The sequence below is a fragment of the Muntiacus reevesi genome, chromosome 1 (assembly GCF_963930625.1).
Source record: "Muntiacus reevesi chromosome 1, mMunRee1.1, whole genome shotgun sequence".
NCBI classification, from domain to species: domain Eukaryota; kingdom Metazoa; phylum Chordata; class Mammalia; order Artiodactyla; family Cervidae; genus Muntiacus; species Muntiacus reevesi.
In genome coordinates this window covers 119,354,321-119,375,186 of record NC_089249.1, presented here as the reverse complement: position 1 = coordinate 119,375,186, position 20,866 = coordinate 119,354,321, and the positions used below count along the sequence as shown (strand labels likewise).

At 42.0% G+C, this 20,866-nt stretch overlaps 1 protein-coding gene across 2 annotated transcripts in view; it reads right to left on the bottom strand.

Annotated features, from left to right (window-relative positions):
- DDAH1 (dimethylarginine dimethylaminohydrolase 1) overlaps positions 1-13,088 on the bottom strand; it is a 147,132-nt gene extending 134,044 nt beyond the window's left edge. Inside the window, exon 1 of one of the 2 annotated variants that reach the window (XM_065909919.1) lies at positions 12,659-13,088. In XM_065909919.1, coding sequence (XP_065765991.1) covers positions 12,659-12,961 — 303 coding nt within the window. In that variant the 5' untranslated portion in view covers positions 12,962-13,088. Of the gene's footprint in view, positions 1-12,412; positions 12,434-12,658 lie in introns of those variants that run through there. The other variant, XM_065909928.1, reaches the window with a different exon arrangement.
- Positions 13,089-20,866: the final 7,778 nt, after the last annotated feature.

Here is a 20,866-nt window from a genome sequence, read left to right as displayed (position 1 = left end):
ATGTGTGATGAGAGAAATCATGTGGAATGATTTCTAGGAATTTTATGATCTTTCAGCAGCTTTTATTTGAAGTTTTCTGTGGGAAACATTTCTTATCAAATGTGCTATACAAAACGTTAAATAAGCAGAGATTTTGGCATAGAGTTAGAAAATTCAACTCATCTCTTAATGGGTTATCATTAGCAAGGCATGAGTTTAAATGACTGGTTAATTAAGTAGAACAAGTTTAATGTTTTCAGTTGAAAACATTCAGTTTTCAGTTTATTCATCAAACCCCAATCCCATCTCACAAATATAAATTATTATAATCTCCCCATCCCCCATCCCTCCTCCACCCTCTACTTTCCACCCTAATACACTCTGAGTTCCAAAAGGAAAGTGTAGCATCTCCAAGCTGGAAAGGATATTAGATCTTATTATTACTATAAAAATCAAAACCAGCATGCCCCAACACCTAGGACAGTGTTGTATTCTGACTTTGCTGTTGTCTGCAGCTTCTACAAAATTCAACCTATGATTATAAATGCATGCTCAGTTTTGGGTACACTTGATTTATATTAGTGTAAGATTCAATGGTGTCTATTGCCAAGAAGGAAAGATTTGTGAATAAAAACACATTTCAACAGCAAACAGAAAAGAGTTCTCTCTTACCTGCCATTGACAGGGGTAACATTATATACCTATATGTGGCAGATGCCAGGTTTGCTTTATGTATCCTAATGTGCAAATTTTGGGCCAAAGGGGAAAAAGCACAACTTAGCCAAATGACATTCCAGCAACCTCAAGAAATGAATCTCAGACTTGGAGTGGACTTTAGTCCATTCGAGAGTAAGACTATAGTTCCCAAACTGTGCTACTCAGGAATCCTGGAAGGAATGCCAGACCCTGATGGAGAACAAGGTAGAAGAAAAGATGGGAGGACAAGTTAGCAATGCCGTGTGTCAGACAGCCACATCTCTCTGGGCCTCAAACAGGAAACACGATTAAGGAGTAGTTCTCCTGGTGAACTCAGAACTGGGAATCAAAATTCTCGATCTGAGGGGGCACAGGCAGGCTTTTCTCAGCCCTGCATCCTTTTCAACATTAGTGAAACTAATTTCCACTGTGCCATCACCCTCATCCTATCCCACATTGCTCTCTGTCTCTGAAGACTGCCTCTCTCTGCCTTGCTCTGGTTGCTGCTAACTCAATGATCACGTCTGAGAAGCCCTGGTAGGGGTCAGACCCACCTCCTGGACGTTCCATAGCACCAAAACCCTATTCTCCAAGGGTCTGCCACTGGTCTGCCTCCCTAGCTGGACTGTGAGGTCCAGGCAACAGTGGTATCTAATTCACCTACATCTCCACAGCATCAAACACTGAGTCTGGTGTGTAGTAGACAGTTGTTGAATGCACAAACATACACGAGCGATCCAACTATTATGCCTTCAGCTTCAAAATCACAGTCATTTTTAACACAGTCATGGCACTCATCATTACTGCTATAAATAAATAATAAAATTTCAATATTTCTTTTTTTAAAACTTTTTATTTTATACTGGAGTATAGCCACTTAACAGTGTTGAGATAGCTTCAGATGCTCAGCAGAGTGACTCATACATATAGTATCCATTCTCCCCCAATCTCCCCTCCCATCCAGGCTGCCAGATAACATTGAACAGAGCTCTCTGTGCCATTTAGAAACATTTTATCCATTTTAAATATAGCAGAGTATCTGTGTTTATCTCAAACTCCCTAACTATCCCATCCCCTGACTCTTCCTGGTAAACATAAGTTTGTTCTTTAAATCTGTGAGTCTGTTTCTGAAGAAAACTTCTGAAAGTTTTCCATGGAAAACTTCAATATTTCTTAAACAAAATAAGGACAGAGAACTCAAGGCAAACACATTTTTAATGAAGTCAAAGATTTACTTACACATAATCAAGTCAAGCAAAATACTGATGTACTTACTCATCTCTATCAGAATGACAACTTATACCATAAGCCCATCTAGCTATGAAAGCGGGCTAAAAGTTGTATTCCCTTTAATTTGCTATGTTAAACTAATTCAGGTTTGTCCCCATTGATTTGGTGGGCAAAATTAAACCCACCCTGTACTAATTCGTACTTCTGTCTTCATAGTCTGCTATGCTCACTTCTCTGGTCATAAAAACACGATGAATCTAAAGTCCAGCGATCTATTCTTGCTATGTGATTCTACCCCTCCATCAACACTCAGTTTTAGGAAGACAATGTACATTATTAAATGTTTGATGATGATATAGTAAACTAGGATGGTGTTACATGCACACATTTTTAAATGGGATTTGTTGTTTGAGATTACTCTGTCCATTTGGATGAGAAGTGCCTGTTTATGAAATGTGCCCGAGGACTCTGACAGATTTAATGCCTAATATCAGTTTAGGGAAAGCAGTAAAAGTCAACTTCAAAGGTCAGGGGAGCATTCTTATGAAACATCAGGGATTTCGTTACAGTAAATAAAGATTCATCTATTACCTGGGGTGAACAATGCACTGCAGTCTGTATAAGGTATAAATGAAACCTTTTCTCATTAAGATTTCAGCCATTTTACCTTTGATTATGGTACCTCTTGATTAGGAGAATGAACTCTACCACATGTCCAGATCTCCAGTTAGGAAGCTGGGCTTTCTGAAGTGGTTACAGATTTTAACAACAAATGCTGTCAAGTAAATAATAACCATAATTCATTTTCTAAACACACATCTCCAAATTTAGATTGAGTTTCATGAATCATTTATTTATGATGCAAAGATAGTAGAAGGTAAATCTGTTCAAAAGTCTTAAGTAGATTTTTCTGTGTTGTGGTTTACATTAATGGACCAGATACCTCATTTTGAAGAAATCTGAGCTCAGTAAGAATTCAAAAACATGCAAAAGCAATTTCACAGCATATCTGAATTATAAGGGATCTATCTCTGCCTTCTTAGTTTTATGATTCTAAGGATCTCTGCAGAAAGCTCATTTTCAGCTAATAGTATCTAATAGATGTCACTCCCTACTCATCATTACGTTCTTTCTTTTCAAGGCTTTCAAGATCAACTGCATGGGAGTATATTACATTATTAGATGCATCCAAGTTTCCAAGAAACAGTTCAATTTCCAAAAGCTTATTGCCAAGGCCACATAAAAGAGTCTGAAAAGAAACACCCTGAAAGGGAGCAGTTGTTCTAACCAGTTTGAGGTGACAATTTATCAAGAACCGTTAATCTGCTGCCATGTGAGGCACCTCCAGCTCATTCACTTTCTAGCGTGGTAAGAGCCTGGGTAATTTCTAATTATGGCTTAGGGCAGTTTTCTCACCTGAAGTTAAACGGAAGTTTGAGGAAATGTGTGCATTTTAAAAAGCAATCAACTAGTCTGCTGGTAAATAAAGCACAATTATTCATGAACTGTGCCCAGGCAATTTGAGGGTTTCATATAAATGAATTATTTTTTTAACTAAAATGAAAAAAAAATTTAGTTTTTTAGGAGGGAGAGAGGTAAAATGATTCACTTAGTTAATGTCCAAGTTATATTGTACATTGTCAGTGTATAAAATGAAACTCAGGTAGCAGTTTTATATTGATTTAATGATCCGTTAAACTCGACAACTGGCCACAAGCCCTTCGAGCAAAAATGATCATACTTTCATGAGAAGTTCAATTCTGGCACTAATTAGCTCTGTGTGACTTTGGGTCAGTTACTTAACCTTGGTCACCCAAGACTCAGTCCCCTCATCTTTTAAACAGAACTAATATTAATAATAATGCTGAGGCTTCCCTGTTGGCTCAGTGGTAGAGAATCTGCCTGCCACTGCAGGAGACACAGGTTCGATCCCTGGGTCGGAAAGAACCCCTGGAGAAGGAAATAGCAACCCACTCCAGTACTCTGGCCTGGGAAATCCCACAGACAGAGGAGCCTGGTGAGCTATAGTCTATGGGGTTGCAAAGAGTCGGACATGACTTAGCATCCAAACAACAAAAATAATATTATTTTTTGCTATTCACACACACACACACACACACACACACACACACACAACTTGGTTGGTTATTAGACACGATCTTAATGCTCACCTTGCCTTTGGAAAGAATATAATTATGCTTTTTCCTAACCAGATAAGAAGCCAGGACCAAAATGCTGCTGCTGCTAAGTCGCTTCAGTCGTGTCCGACTCTGTGCGACCCCATAGACAGCAGCCCACCAGGTTCCCCCGTCTCTGGGATTCTCCAGGCAAGAACACTGGAGTGGGTTGCCATTTCCTTCTCCATTGCATGAAAGTGAACTGTGAAAGTGAAGTCATTCAGTCGTGTCTGACTCCCAGTGACCCCATGGACTGCAGCCCACCAGGCTCCTCCGTGCATGGGATTTTCCAGGCAAGAGTGGGTTGCCATTGCCTTCTCCCAGAACCCAAATACGTAGATGCAAAGAGCTAACTGCCCTAATAGAACAGAAATTACTATGCAAATATGTATTGCTTACCTTTTCCATTTATACCTTCCTGTCCGCCACCCCCCAGCCCACCCCCACCCCTGGCCTTCATGTTTATTTCTGCATTGGAGATCTATTACCTTGTGCTAAGCATTGCCTTCTTCCTAAACAGGTCCCCAGTAATGCAAAGGCTCTAGTTAGGGATAACTAAAGCCATTATCACTTTGTGAGAATGAGTTTGTGTGGCTTTTCTCCTAGACAGAATACTTTATATATTAATACTTAGTACCTGGGAAAATATAAAACGGCTCTGAGAGAGGGGTGAAAGGGCACAGGATGTATTTCACAATTTTTCTTGAACAAATATTGTCAGGTAATCATTTACTAAGTACTAAAAACCTTCTGGAAAAAAAATTACAGAAAATGGCATTAGTATTTGCCTCAGGGAGAGAAGTGGGTAGTAAGGTACAAGGGTGAGGTGAGGGGAAAGACTTACCTTTACTATGCTGCCTTTTGTATCTTTTGAATTTGGTACTGCAGGCAAGTATAATAGAAGTTTTTATTTTTTAAAAATCCAGTCATCACACTCTGTCACTTGCCTTATTTCAGCTTTTAGATATCTGTTTACTCAACTTCTGATATTTATAATTGATCTTTTCCCCCTCTAAAATGTAATCTGGATTCATTTAAAATATGACTGGCTTTTCAAGGCTAATTTATTTGTCTTCAAAGTATTCAATATATGAAGGCACTCATATTCCTGAAGACATGGAGTTATAAGGCAAGTAATATTATAAGCTGACTCTCTCTATATACAGTTTTCTTCACTAAAACTTAGGCTTGCTGCAGACATGGTCTGTGTTTTACTAATATTTGGAGGATCCTTTCTGGCAAATACTGAGTGTGCACAGAAGGGTTACTTTCTTGAGTTTGGTTCTCAGTCCTTTCTTCCAAGGAAGAAAATTCATTAAATATAACATGATGTTTTGATTAAGAAGAAACTTCAGCATTTTAATAAAAACAAAACAACAAGGAGACAAAAGCATTAACTGAGAGAGGAAGAGAAAAACAGTTACAAATCACCTAGAGTTGCAATGAAACTTTTGGGACTCTACTGACTGGAAATGCTTAAAAAACACCATATGCCATAATGAAGGAAAGCAAAGGTTTACTTAAAATCATAGAAACATTTTTCTTCAACAAAATATTTGCCACATGACTATTGTATACAAGGTCCACAGGATAAAATGTTGAACAATGCAGATATGATCTTTGCCCTCACAGCTTTCATAATAGTGAGGGGGCTATAGGAAGATACACAGACAATTATCATATGTTACGATAAATATAACAGGGCATACAGAGATGTTCATAAAAGAAGAACCAATCCTATGCTTGAGAAAGTGAGATCTAACATCCCAGCACTTGGAAGTAAAGCTTTAGAGTCTGGCAAATCTGAGTTCAAATCCTGGTTTCATTGGTTAACTTGGGTCCCAAAATAACTGCAGATGGTGACTGCAGTCATGGAATTAAAAGACACTTGCTCCTTGGAAGAAAGCTATGAGAAACATAGACAGCATATTAAAAAGCAGAGACATTACTTTGTCAACAAAGGTCCATCTAGTCAAAGCTATGGTTTTTCCGGAGGTCATGTATGGATGTGAGAGGTGGACTATAGAGAAGGCAGAGCATCAAAGAATTGATGCTTTTGAACTGTGGTGTTGGAGAAGACTATTGAGAGTCCCTTGGGCTGCAGGGAGATCAAACCAGTCAATTCTAAAGGAAATCAATTCTGAATATTCATTGGAAGGACTGATGCTAAAGCTTGAAGCTCCAATACTTTGGCCACCTGATGCAAAGAGCCAACTTATTGGATAAGATCCTAATGCTAGGAAAGATTGAAGGCAGGAAGAGAAAAGGGTGACAGAGGATGAGATGGTTGGATGGCATCACTGACTCAATGAACATGAATTTGAGCAAGGACAGGAGATGGTGAAGGACAGAGAAGCCTGGTGTGCAGCAGTCCATAGCGTCACAAAGAAAGTCAGACAAGACTGAGCGACTGAACAACAACAATAATTCTCTCAGTTCAGTTTAGTCGCTCAGTCATGTCTGACTCTTCACAACCCCATGAACCGCAGCACGCCAGGCCTCCCTGTCCATCACCAACTCCCAGAGTTTATCAAAATCCATGTCCATTGAGTCGGTGATGCCATCCAGCCATCTCATCCTCCGTCTTCCCCTTCTCCTCCTGCCCTCAATCTTTCCCAGCATCAGGGTCTTTTCAAATGAGTCAGCTCTTCGAAACAGGTGGTCAAAGTATTGGAGTTTCAGCTTCAGCATCAGTCCTTCCAATGAACACCCAGGACTGATCTCCTTTAGGATGGACTGTTGGATCTCCTTGCAGTCCAAGGGACTCTCAAGAGTCTTCTCCAACACCACACTTCAAAAGCATCAATTCTTCTGCACTCAGCTTTCTTTATAGTCCAACTCTCACATCTATACATGACTATTGGAAAAACCATAGCCTTGACTAGACAGACCTTTGTTGGCAAAGTAATGTCTCTGCTTTTTAATATGCTATCTAGGTTGGTCAAAACTTTCCTACCAAGGAGTAAGCACCTTTTAATTTTGTGGCTGCAATCACCATCTGCAGTGATTTTGGAGCCCAAAAAAATAAAGTCAGCCACTGTTTCCACTGTTTCCCCATCTATTTCCCATGAAGTGATGGGACTGGATGCCATGATCTTAGTTTTCTGAATGTTGAGCTTAAAGCCAACTTTTTCACTCTCCTCTTTCACTTTCATCAAGAGGCTTTTTAGTTCTTCTTCACTTTCTGCCATAAGGGTGGTGTCATCTGCATATCTGAGGTTATTGATATTTCTCCTGGCAGTCTTGATTCCAGCTTGTACTCCTTCCAGCCTAGTCTTTCTCATGATGCACTCTGCACATAAGTTAAATAAGCAGGGTCACAGTATACAGCCTTGACGTACTCCTTTTCCTATTTGGAACCAGTCTGTTGTTCCATGTCCAGTTCTGACTGTTGCTTCCTGATCTGCATACAGGTTTCTCAAGAGGCAGGTCAGGTGTTCTGGTATTCCCATCTCTTTCAGAATTTTCCACAGTTTATTGTGATCCACACAGTCAAAGGCTTTGGCATGGGCAATAAAGCAGAGATAGATGTTTTTCTGGAACTCTCTTGCTCTTTCAATGATCCATCAGATGTTGTAATATGATCTCTGGTTCCTCTGCCTTTTCTAAAACCAGCTTGAACATCTGGAAGTTCTCGGTTCATGTATTGCTGAAGCCTGGTTTGGAGAATTTTAAGCATCACTTTACTAGCCTGTGAGATGAGTGCAATTGTGTGGTAGTTTGAACATTCTTTGGCATTGCCTTTCTTTGGGATTGGAATAAAAACTGACCTTTTCCAGTCCTGTGGCCACTGCTGAGTTTTCCAAATTTGCTGGCATATTGAGTACAGCACTTTCACAGCATCATCTTTCAGGATTTGAAATAGCTCAACTGGAATTCCATCACATCCACTAGCTTTGTTCATAGTGATGCTTCCTATGACCCACTTGACTTCACATTCCAGGATGTCTGGCTCTAGGTGAGTGATCACGCCATCGTGACTACTGGGTCGTGAAGACCTTTTTTGTATAGTTCTTCTGTGTATTCTTGTCACCTCTTCTTAATATCTTCTGCTTCTGTTAGGTCCCTATCATTTCTGTCCTTTATTGAGCCCATCTTTGCATGAAATGTTCCCTTGGTATCTCTAATTTTCTTGAAGAGATCTCTAGTCTTTCCCATTCTGTTGTTTTCCTCTATTTTTTTGCACTGATCGCTGAGGAAGGCTTTCTTATCTCTCCTTGCTATTCTCTGGAACTCTCCTTTCAGATAGGTATAGCATTCCTTTTCTCCTTTGCTTTTTGCTTCTATTCTTTTCACAGCTATTTGTAAGGCCTCCTCAGACAGCCATTTTGCTTTTTTGTATTTCTTTTCCTTGGGGATGGTCTCGATCCCTGTCTCCTGTACAATGTCATGAACCTCCATCCATAGTTCATCAGGCACTCTGTGTATTAAATCTAGTCCCTTAAATTTATTTCTCACTTCCACTGTATAATCATAAGGGATTTGATTTCGATCATACCTGAATGGTCTAATGGTTTTCCCTACTTTCTTTAATTTCAGTCTGAATTTGGCAATAAGGAGTTCATGATCTGAGCCACAGTCAGCTCCCAGTCTTGTTTTTGCTGACTGTATAGAGAGCTTCTCCATGTTTGGCTGCAAAGAATATAATCAATTTGATTTTGGTGTTTACCATCTGGTGATGTGTAGAGTCTTCTCTTATGTTGTTGGAAGAGGGTGTTTGCTATGACAAGTGTGATCTCTTGGCAGAACTCTATTAACTTTTGCCCTGCTTCATTCTGTACTCCAAGGCCAAATTTGCCTATTATTCCAGGTGTTTCTTGACTTCTTCCTTTTGCATTCCAGTCCCCTATAATGAAAAGGACATCTTTTTTGGATGTTAGTTCTACAAGATCTTGTAGGTCTTCAGAGAACTCTTCAACTTCAGCTTCTTCAGCATTTCTGGTCAGGGCATAGACTTGGACTACTGTGATATTGAATAGTTTGCCTTGGAAACGAATAGAGATCATTCTGTTGTTTTTGAAATTGCATCCAAGTACTGCATTTTGGACTCTTTTGTTGACTATGATGGCTACTCCATTTCTTCTAAGGGATTCTTGCCCACAGTAGTAGGTATAATGGCCATCTGAGTTAAATTCACCCATTCCAGTCCATCTTAGTTCGCTGATTCCTAGAATGTCAATGTTCACTCTTTCCATCTCATGTTTGACCACTTCCAATTTGCCTTGATTCATGAACCTAACGTTCCAGGTTCCTATGCAATACTGCACATTACAGCAACGAACGTTGCTTCTATCACCAGTTCCATCCACAACTGGGTGTTGTTTTTGCTTTGGCTCCATCCCTTCATTCTTTCTGGAGTTATTTCTCCACTGATCTCCAGCAGCATATTGTGCACCTACCAACCTGGGGAGTTCATCTTTCAGTGTCCTATCTTTTTGCCTTCTCATACTGTTATGGGGTTCTCAAGGCAAGAATATTGAGTGGTTCGCCTTGGGCAATTTATTTAATCTCACTAAGACTCAGTGTCATCAACTTTTAAACACAAATAATGATAACAATGAGCACAAGAGTTGATGTGAACATTCAATGAAATGCATGTCATAAATCCAGCACAATGTCTGGCAAATGGCAAGCTCCCAGTAACAATTAGCTAATAATATTAATGGTAACAGTAAGCTGAGAACTGACACTTGAGTCGGAAAAGTCAGATAAAATGCAGGAGAGGAAGGAGGAATAATGTTCTGGGTGAAGGAGGAATGTATGCCCGAAAAAGCAATAGCATGGTGAGTCAGAAAAAGAAGCTGGCTTGAGCCAAGGGTTGAGAGGCACGTGGGGTGGGGTCAGAGATACAGCTAAAGCTGAAAAGGCAAGGAGATCCCAGATCAATGGGTTTATCAAGCTCAATGGAGGCCCTTCTAGAATTTTAATCAGAAGAGGAACAGGATCAGATAGGAGTTTTAGGAAGACCAACTTGGCAACAGTGCAGAAAATGGAATGAGTAGTAAGAGACGGGAAACAAGGAGATCAGTGTTAATAATTTTAAAATAATGCTTTGGTTGTTGTGGAATTTCAGTTAGGGAGATTAGTGTTACATGAAATATTTATATATAATAATTCAAGAGGGCCTTGAAGTAATTATTATCAGCTTACTGATATTAGCTAACTGTTTAGTTAGCTGTTTAGTTGCTAAGTCATATCCAACTCTTTCGTGACTCCATGGACTGTAGCCTCCTGTATGGTCCTCTGTCCATGGAATTTTCCAGGCAATAATGCTGGAGTGGGTTACATGTTCCTTCTCAAGGGGATCTTCCTGACCCAGGGATTGAACCATGTCTCTTGTTTGGCAGGTGGATTCTTTAACATTGAACCACCTGGGAAGCTAATTAGTATTTTATTAATTCATTTGTTCATTCGCTCAGCAAGCATTTATTAACTTCAATGTAGGCAGCAAACTAATAGAGATTTCAAAGAGATCTCTGACGCACCCCACCCAACATGACTGCCTGAATTCCTTTCTCTGGTTGGAAGGTTTATTACCCTGGGGATCTGATCAGAGGCAATGGCAAAGGTGATGTGGGGAGGGGCCGCACACCAGCAGAAAACTCAACCTGGGAGGCAGTGCTACAGAGCAGATTAGGATGGAACCTAAGGCATGAAGACAACTCCCCTTCACCCTGGGATGGGGAAATGTCACTATAACTGCATCAGTGTACAGTAGACTTCTTATTGCTCAAGGAGCAAATCTTCCATGATCCACTGGGAAGTGAATAAAAACACTTAATGAAATGTCCTGCCCTCTATATTTCAGGTGGATTAATAAATTTATTACCACAATTCTATGAAATAGGTATGATTATGTCCACTTTACAGATGAGAAAACTGAGGCAAGAGATAGTCCCCAAGGTCACAGGATTACATTCAGTCTGATGTTCTTATCTTTTTTTTTTTTTTTTTATGTTCTTATCTTTAACACTACGCGGCCTCTGGCATTGGGCCACCAGCCTGATACAAGAGTGAGGTCTTTTTTAAACCTATGCCTCAAAATCTGATGGGGAGAGAGATCACTGCCCACTTTAGCATGAGGAAGGCCAAAATTTGAAAGGTTTTATTACAGGAATAAAATGAAATGGATGATTAAATATACTCACAGTCTCTTAACAGGAAATTGGACCAGCCTCAACAAATGAGTGCCATTTTGAAAGGGTTTTTAAAATCTACCTTACTCTTTTAAACAAACCACAGTTTTGCCATATGGCCTGGGACACATCAGAAAGTGTTCAAATGTGGTTACGTGCTTATCAGTTTAAAACGGAGCAAGTCATCTCACAGACTCAAAGATGGAGAGGCATGGCAAAGGAGATAAAAGAGCTAAGAGAATTCGACCTGTTACTCTCGGTTTTCTGCTAAGGCTGGGTGGGGAAGAAAAAAAAAAGCTGATAATCTCAGTGAGAAATAAACCAAATATGCTTTTTCTCTCAGGTCAAGCAAAGTTCTATCATCCACCCATGCAGTGAAGTAGGTGGAGAATAAGCACATTTTAAACTATGAGCTCTGTGAGACACTTTCAATGTGAATCAAATAAAGACAAAATATGGAGAAAAAAATCCCTAACCTCCATATAAGAAAGAAACCGGCAGCTTCTTGCAATGCCACTTGATGCCAATAGCAACCCAGAGTCTTGAGCCCCGGCTCTTAGCAGGCAACGAGAAGAATCCCAGGCCAGATGGCATTTTAAAATCCAGTCTCACTCTATTTGTCTCTCCCCACTAACCTACCTTGTGTTTAAAGCAATCACTGCCATTTTCACAAACGGCAATATTTCAAAGTAGTCACCATCCTTTGAGAACACAAAAAGCTCTAATTACTGTGAGTTTTAAAGTAGAGAGAATAAAAATTATGGAATTTGTGAAGCCATTTCCAATTAAACATACACACACATATACACACCCAACACCCTACACTGAATACAGCTTTTCCAACCCAGACACCACCGCTCAGCAACAAGCCAGTCTTACATTCATTCACTTGTTAGTCCCCTTCTGCGGGACTCTCTCCACCACTGAAAAGTAACTTGGGACACCGTAGATCTATGGGAACCGACACCCCGTTCCTTCGTCTGGACAGCCCTGCTCCCAGCTCCTGGCAGGACTTGGGGGTTCAGGGTCACCAACCCGCCCTCAGAGCCCTCGCCCAGCCTCCACCCGCCCGCCTGGAAGGGCACCTCTCCCAGCCCCCAGCTCCCTGGGAAACGGGCGGAGTTGCACTGTCTTTACTGCTTTTTAATCTTTACAAATAAAAATGCTGTGAGATGGATTCCCCACCCCACCCACCTGCCCGAGTCTGCACGACCACACTCAGTCGGGTCCTCTCCAAGGCATTCAAGCTGCGCCGGCAGCCGGGAGGCGTGAACAATGAACTTCTCTCTTTGCACACACACCCTCTCCCCTAAATGGGAAGTTCTGAACTAGCCCGGGGGCCAGTTCCGCGATTTCCCCGGCAAGTCGGTCGCGCTCGGCACGTGAGGGCCGGGCGAGCATTCCGGGCCGCACCCCTCGCTTCTCCGGGCGGGCAGTTACCTCCTTCCTCCGGCTCGGCGCCCCGGGGCGGGTGATCAGGGCCGTCTCCTCGCACACCACGGCCACGTCCTCCACGAACACGCAGTCTGGGAGGCTCTCGTCGGCGGGCAGCTGCACCACCTGCAGCCCCAGCTTACTGCCCAGCACGCCCACGTAGAGCTGGTGCTGCCGCTCAGCGCGGGCGAAATCCACCTCGTCGCCCTTGGTGCGCCTCAGCGCCTGCTGGGCGAGGGACTCGGGCAGCGCCCGTACCACGACATGGGTGGCCCGGCCAAAGGCGGCTGGGTGGCCGAGGGATGCCATGGCTCGGGGTGGCGGCGCGGGGCGCGGCGGTAGGGTCTTGTGCGGGCAGCGCTCGCCGAGTCTGCGAGCGCCCGGCGGCTCCCCTTGGCAGCCGGCGAATGTGGTGCAGCGGGAGCCCGGCTCGCGCCCGGAGCCCTGCCCGCGCGACTGAGCATGCCCAGAGCTCCGGGCGCCTGCCCGCGCGCAGCCCGCGCGCCCACTCGGCGCTCTCGGGCTTGCAGGCGGCCCAGGCGGGAGTTGTAGTGGACCGTCGCGCGAAGACCGTCGCACGAAGTCGGGGTGAAGGCGGCGGCCGAGAAGGCAGGGAGCTCGAGAGGTGTGCGCTGGTGGCTGGCTGGGTGGGCGAACCTCGGCCAAAAGGCATGGTACCCGAACCTGACGTTACCTGTATTTCGCCGCAGGTGCACCCCTCATATTTGGAGAAAGGCTGTGGTCTGCGCAGAGCGACTGGAAGGGGTTTCTTGGTGGTTGGGAAGCCAAGGATGGGATGATTCCTTTCTGGATAGATACTTTGACTTCTCTCCCTACTCTCCTGTTCCTAGGTTCCCCAGCATGTGGTACTGCCCCTAACCCCAACCTCCCCCTCCAGTTCCCAGGATGAGAATCTGTCTTTGTACCCAAGTCCATGTTACCTTGGGGCTTGTCTGATGGCCCGGTGGTAAAGAATCCACCCGCCAATGCAGCAGACACGGGTTTGATCTCTAGATCTGGAAGATCCCCTGGATAATGGCAACCCACTCAAGTATTCTACACGCTACGTTATTCTTGTCCTGATAATCCCATGGACAGAGGAGCCTGGTAGACTACAGTCCTTGGGGTCCCAAAGAGTTAGACAGGACTGAGCACACGTGCATGACATGTTACCTTGACCTTCTCTGCAAACGACCCCCTCACCCCTCGCCAGAGATTGTGAAAAGGATCTTATTCCTTCCTGTCTGTAAGGACAAGAAACGCAGAGATAAATAGACATACAGAAACTCACAGTGTTTCAAGGACAATCGGTTTTTATGAACAGAGTGGGTGGGCGCCTGCTCAGTTCCATTAGTCCCGTCCAACTCTTTGGACCCCAAGAACTGTAGCCCACCAGACTCCTCTGTCCATGGAATTCTCCAGGCAATAATACTGGAGTGGGTTGCCATGATCTCCTCCAGGTGATCTTCCCAACACAGAGATTGAACCAGTGTCTCCTGAGTCTCCTGCATTACAGGCAGATTCTTTACAGAGTCATGGGGAAAGTGCTAGGAACACTGTGATTATGTGTGATTCTGGAGTTTTTGCCTCCAGAAAGTGAAAGTTTGCCTCCAGAATAGGGAGTAAAAGACCAAGTGTGTTTTCATCAGCCATAGATGAGTGCTCACCTTGAGCAGTTTCAGATGTGGAGCATCACAACTCTTTTGTCTTTGGGAAAGAGGGTTTCCAAATTCCTCCCTTGCCTTCCCCTCAGGCCTGTTCAGACTCTGAAGTTCTCATATTTATTAAACGTTTCTTTTCTCATGCCCCTTGGGAGTTCCTTTTCCTTCATAATGGTACTAGGCTTCTATTTTTCCATCTCACACATTACAGATAAATAATCCATGGGTTCTGCTCTTTTTGAGGGGAAGATCCACTTCAGCTTGTGACTCCAAAATCATCTCAGGTAATAATCTTCTTTCCTCAAATTCTGTAGCACATTTCTAATTTAAAGATTAATTAATCATAGAACATTAGATTTGAATGTGATCTTAGAATCACTTTCATTTAACTCCCTACCCAGTGTTCTGGAATTCCAGCTAAAACATCTATGACAGTCACCAGTTCTTTACTTGAACATTCTAACTCACTTACAAAGTGTATTCTACTTTCAGAGTTATCACAAGTAAAAAATTTTCATTTGGGGCTTATATACCCTTGGTCCCAGTTCTGCCTTCTGCCATTACCTAACACGCTAGTGTTCTTTCACAAGGCAGCATTCACATATCCGAAGACAGTTCTGCTCTTCTCGCTACCTGACACCCCCTCCCACTCACTGTCCTAACCCACTCCGGGCCTTGAGGCTAACCCACCAAAAAAGAACTAGTGATTGGTTTCTAAATCTCTTCAATATTCTAAATCTCTTCAATATTTTGGTTCATACCAGTTTGCCAGTATCCCTTTTAAATCATAGTATCTAGAATAGAAACAATTCTTCCTGTGTGGCCTGACTCTCACAGACTATAGTAGGACCCTTATTCCAGGTGCTAGGCTACCATTAACACTGCCTAAGCCCCTGGAGGAAGCAACGGCAACCACTCCAGTATTCTTGCCTGGGAAATCCCATGGACAGAGGACCTGGTGGGTCCATGGGGTTGCAGAGTCAGACATGACTTAGCAACTAAGCATGCAAACATGCAGTGTAGGTTTCAAGGAGAGATCTAGCTAAGGATCCTGGAACAGTTGTCTCAGTTAAGCACAGAGGAGATGTGATCTGCCTTCTCTCCTCTCTCTCTCTCAAGGATGACTTGAACTTACCCAGATGACATGGCATTTCTCAGCTCTGAAAGTGACTGGTTTTAAGTGAAGGACAGCTCCGACCCTGATGCTGGGAAGTGGGACCAAAAGTAACATAACAAACCTTTGAGACCTACTGGGTTCTACTTCTGAGGCAAAACTCTCAGGGGACCCATGCTGTTGGCACCAAATTAGTGTCCAGAAATTACTTGATGGTGTCCTCAGCAGGGGATTCCCACCAGTGCTACCGGTGAAAGTTACCTCATGTACTGAGCTTACCCAGGCCAAAATATGGGACTTTGTTCCCCTCTTTACTTAACATTGAGGTTTCATCTACCTCCATTGGTCCCCACCTAGCAAGCTTAATTCATGCCCATGCCTTGTTAAAGCCTGAGTACTTTGCCACCAAGTGCCTTGAGCCCAATTATAAACAAAGTCCCATGTATCCACTTGGGGCTCATGTCAACCCAGCAGCCAGTTAAAACCTGAAAGATTTTTCCTGTAAATTGACATTAGCCACATGTTCCATACTGAAACTGGGCCTTTATTTTTTAATCTAATTTTGCAGTTACCCCCAGTAAATGTTATCTGCTTCATTCCAGCTTGCCTCATTTTGATTCTGTCATCCTGTGCATTATTTATTACCTCTAGTTTTGTGTCATCTGAAATTTGATAAGCATGCCTTCTGTCTCTTCTAAGCAGTTGTCAAAAAGTGTTAGAATGTGTATGTTGGTGAAAAGAATAATAAAGACAAACTCCAGTAAATTACATTTACATACCTTCCTGCTTGAGTGATGAAAGACTATTTTTGGGAACATGAACTTTATTGAGTCTAATACATATATAAATTCATTTTTCTCACAGACATTTATTGAGAATTCTCAAGGCACACCACCATGTTATGTACTTCAGAGACATACAGGAAGCTTTAAAACATGATCCTTGACCTTGAAGAGACTACTGGGAAAACAAGACATCCAAAATTAGAGCTATGCTAAGAGCACATGAGAGATACAATCAACAAAGTGGTATAGGAAGTTAAGCAAAAAAGAAAGCACTGTGGCTAGTGGGGGTGAAAGAGAGCTGCTTGAAGATCAGTGGACTTGGTTTAGGCCTCGAATAATTTTTAGGATGTGACTATTTGGAAGAATAGAATAAGAATCCCAAGGAAAAGTATGTGCAAAAGCCAAATGCACGTTCAAGGAACAACAGATCAGCTCAAATCATGTATGCATTGGATAAGATAACTCTAGCTGCTGTAACAAAATGACCCCAACACATATGGTGGAACCAAGTTGATGGTGTATCTCTTGTTCACTTAAAAGCTAACACAGATGTTCTTGATTGGTTCCTGACTCTTCTCCAAGCAACATGCAGGAGTCTGGCCTTCTTCCATTTTGTGGCTCCAACACTTTCAAATATGGCATCCAAGTTCACCATGCTCACCTTCCTCAAGCTGAAAGAAAATTATAACATGCAGTATTAGATGTAAGAGGTTTGATGGGCCAGGCCAGGAAGTGATATACATCACCTCTGCTCACTTTCCTCTGGCTGGAACTCAATCATACAGCTCCAGTAACCAAAGAGAAGAGCTGGGGAATAGTCTTCTATGAGCCCAGAAAGGAGAGGAAACAGGTTGGGGAAACAGCTAGCTGGTTTGTGCCCCAGAGTACAATGGAGAAAATGGAGAATAAAGATAGAAAGGTTTAAGCTTTCATCGCTTGAGCAGTGGAGAGACATATGGTGTGGAGACTGAGTGTAGCTTCTGAAGCCAAACTTTGTGGGTGGAAGCTTGGCTCTGCTATTTTCTTGTTGTATGCTCTTAGTTGTGTTACTTAAAAACTCTTTGCCTCCTTTTCTTCCTCATATATGAAACTGGAAACAATGAACCCATTATCATAGGATTATTAGGAAGGTTAAAATTAATAATACAAATGTCTTAGTAAAGTGCCAGAAATGGTATCTAGCACCCAGTAAGTGTTCCTTAAATATTATCCATTAACATATTTGGGGGAGTTTGTTATTGTTTTGGGTTTTTTTAATTTTATTGGATTATAGTTGATTTACAATGTTGTGTTAGTTTTAGGAGTGTAGCAAAGTGATTCAGCTATACATATACATATATTCATCCTTTTTCAGATTCTTTTCTCATAAAGGTTGTCATGGAATATTGAGTAGGGGTCTCTGTGCTATACAGTAACACTGACAGGTTTTGAACAGAAGGCTTTGAGCATGATTTCCTACCAATGGCCAAACCACATACTCACATCCCTTGAATTATCAGAGTCATATAGCTATCCTAATGCCTTCCAACAGAACCCTTGACCTTCCTAGATTGATAGACCAAATCTCACTCACAAGTGTAATCATAGATTCAATACACATTTTTGAATCTTTGCTACATACCAGGTACAGGAGATGTAATTGTGAATTACATTATGGAGCTTATGGTCAAATTGCTCCTTTTTCTCCTCCACAAATTTCAAGATCTTTGTAACTAATTCCCTGTTTAAATTCTATTTGGAATACCTAGAACTGTTTGTATGCTCCTGGCTGGACACTGACTGATACAGAGGCAATTTTTCTTTTCCATTGATAATATATCAAGATCTACATTTGCAGTCAAATTTAGATAGCAGTTATTTCAGGATTAAAATAGACATTCATGCCTTACTCCTTTATTACTCCATTTTCAGCAGATATAATATTTGTTTTCATTGGGGAATGGGTGTTTGAGGATAGGAGTTGGAATCCTTAAAGAGAATGAAGGCTCACTGGTGTCCTCATGTTCCCCAATACTAAAAATACTAGATCAAGTAAATACCATAAGTCTGCATTCTGACACTAAGTCCTGAGTGTTTCCAGATAAGAATCATTAAGTTTGACGCAAAGAGTTTTACTGTGGCGGAAACTGACTGCTGCAGATTTCCTTTGATGTACAATGTAAGTTATGTTTGTTCCAACGGCCAGGCAGCATTTTATAGACAAGGAGGTGGTTCCAGGGTTCTGGTTCCCAAAGTCAGGATTTGTAGCCCCTAATCTTGGCTTCTTCAACTTTCATCTGGGAATTCATTCTTTAAACAAATATTTACCAGACACCTACAATATGTATGGAAGAGAAATAAAAGCAGTGAATAAGGCATAATAAACCTGACTTTGACTCCTGCCGCTCCTACATCTTAGCTGTGTAATCTTGGTGTGCCCAAGACCCAGGCTTCACTATTTTCTGTCTTGCTCTAAACCAAGGGGACTGCCCTTCATGGACCATATCATCTGGTATCCCATTATTGTTGACTTTGGCCAATGAGAAGCTGTTACAGGAGATGGGAGGACAAGAGGAAACAGAAATCAACATATTTATTCCTCTTACTCCCTTCCTGCTTTTCATGGTTCTAACAACAACCCTTTTATAACCATAGCTTCTGTCTGGTGGTCCCTCATTTTGGTGATTCTAGCTCCTAGCTGGGTTCTTATAACATCATGTAACTACTTACATGAAAGTAAACAGCACATTTTAAAGTTCTCTTTTTAAGTATACAACATTATGAATATTAAAGAAAAAGAGGATGCGAAGAAAAGGCAATTTAGCATTTGGCAATATTCAATGCATGAGGCTGTGCTTGGGGCTATCCACCCTCTCCAATTTCTCAAAGTGTTTTTTGGCACTGTGAATGTTGATCAGTGTAGTTGCAGAAGGGATCAAGGGACCAACATAGCCATGACATAATGTTTGATGCAAGAATATTGATGAAAGCAGCGAAGGGAGAATTCCTAATTTCTATACTTTGGAAAGAAGTAGCCAGTTGACTCCAACTCAGCTTGAACCGGAGAAGGCAATGGCACCCCACTCCAGTACTCTTGCCTAGAAAATCCCATGGATGGAGGAGCCTGGTAGGCTGCAGTCCATGGGGTCGCTAGGAGTCGGACACAACTGAGCAACTTCACTTTCACTTTTCACTTTCATGCATTGGAGAAGGAAATGGCAACCCACTCCAGTGTTCTTGCCTGGAGAATCCCAGGGATGGGGGAACCTGGTGGGCTGCTGTCTATGGGGTCACACAGAGTCGGACACGACTGAAGTGACTTAGCAGCAGCAGCTTGAACCATTTTGTGATGTTTTTTTGAATTATCTATATCTAAGGGTGGTAATGGCTTCCTGTTTTTGCTAGCCTCTGGGTGCCTCAACATTCCTTATTCATTCTCTTTTACTCTGCCTATACCTCTAAAAACATTTCCTTTTTAAAAGAAATCCTACTAAACATTCTCTTCAAAAATTGTCAGCTAGGCATGCTGTTTGTTTTTGACCAGGAACCTCATTTGGGTGAGTCACTTGGGTTTATGTATAAAGTGGCTGCTCTGAAGCTGAAATGTGACAGCATGTACAAAAGGATCTTAGCATTGTACCTGGCACCAAGAAATAATTAATGATAACCACTAGTATTAGTAGGTATTGCACTTTTGTGCCAGACACAATAATAAATACCAAAGTTTCCATCTACCTCTGTGTAATATGCCCATTTCTACCACTCAACATATCCAAGTTCTCCAAACGAGTTAATACAGTACCTATCTCAGTAACAGGGCACATGGTAAGTACTAAGTACTCTTAGCCCTTCAAAGCTCACCCCTTCCACACGAGCAACATTTCCCTTTTCTGAACTTCCATAACTCTTTCTATATTCTTCTTTTTATGTTGCTTATTACTTTCTCTTAGCAGTGTAATAACCCACTGATGGCAGAATCATCTACTTCATTATAACCATTTCAAGGGCTAAGTAGATCAGCAAAGTATCCTGAAGTGTGCAAAGTACTACATAAATGTACTGAGTATGAATAACAAGTTTCTCATATGTTATGGTGATATGTATAGATTAGTGTGACCCTGCCACTTAATAATTTTTTCAGTTTATCAGAGTTTTTTGCAATATTATCTTTTCAGAAATATTTTTCATAATTATTCCAAACTTATATTTGTGGGGAAGAAATAGATTTGGGGTTTCTCTGGTGGCTCAGACCATAAAGAATCTGCCCGTAACTCAAGAGACCCAGGTTTGATCCCTGAATCAGGAAAATCCCCTAGAGAGGGGAATGGCAACCTACTCCATTATTTTTGCCTGGAGAACTCCATGGACAGAGAAACATGGTGGGCTACAGTCTATGGGGTCACAAAGTGTCAGACATGACTGAATGACTAACACTTTCACTTCATTTCTAAATACATGTTTGTGGAAAAGAAATAGATTAGGCTCTGATAAGCCCCCTTCATTTCCTTATGAAATCAAATTGCCTCATTTCCTTATGAAGAGCAATGTCCTGTGTGCTTTCTCCGTATCAACCTACAATTGTTTGAATGTAGGATTAGATCACATATGTCCTGGGAATTCTCCTTCCAGTTTTCCTCTTTTGCATCAGTGATACTGCTCTCTGCTGGCTTCTTTT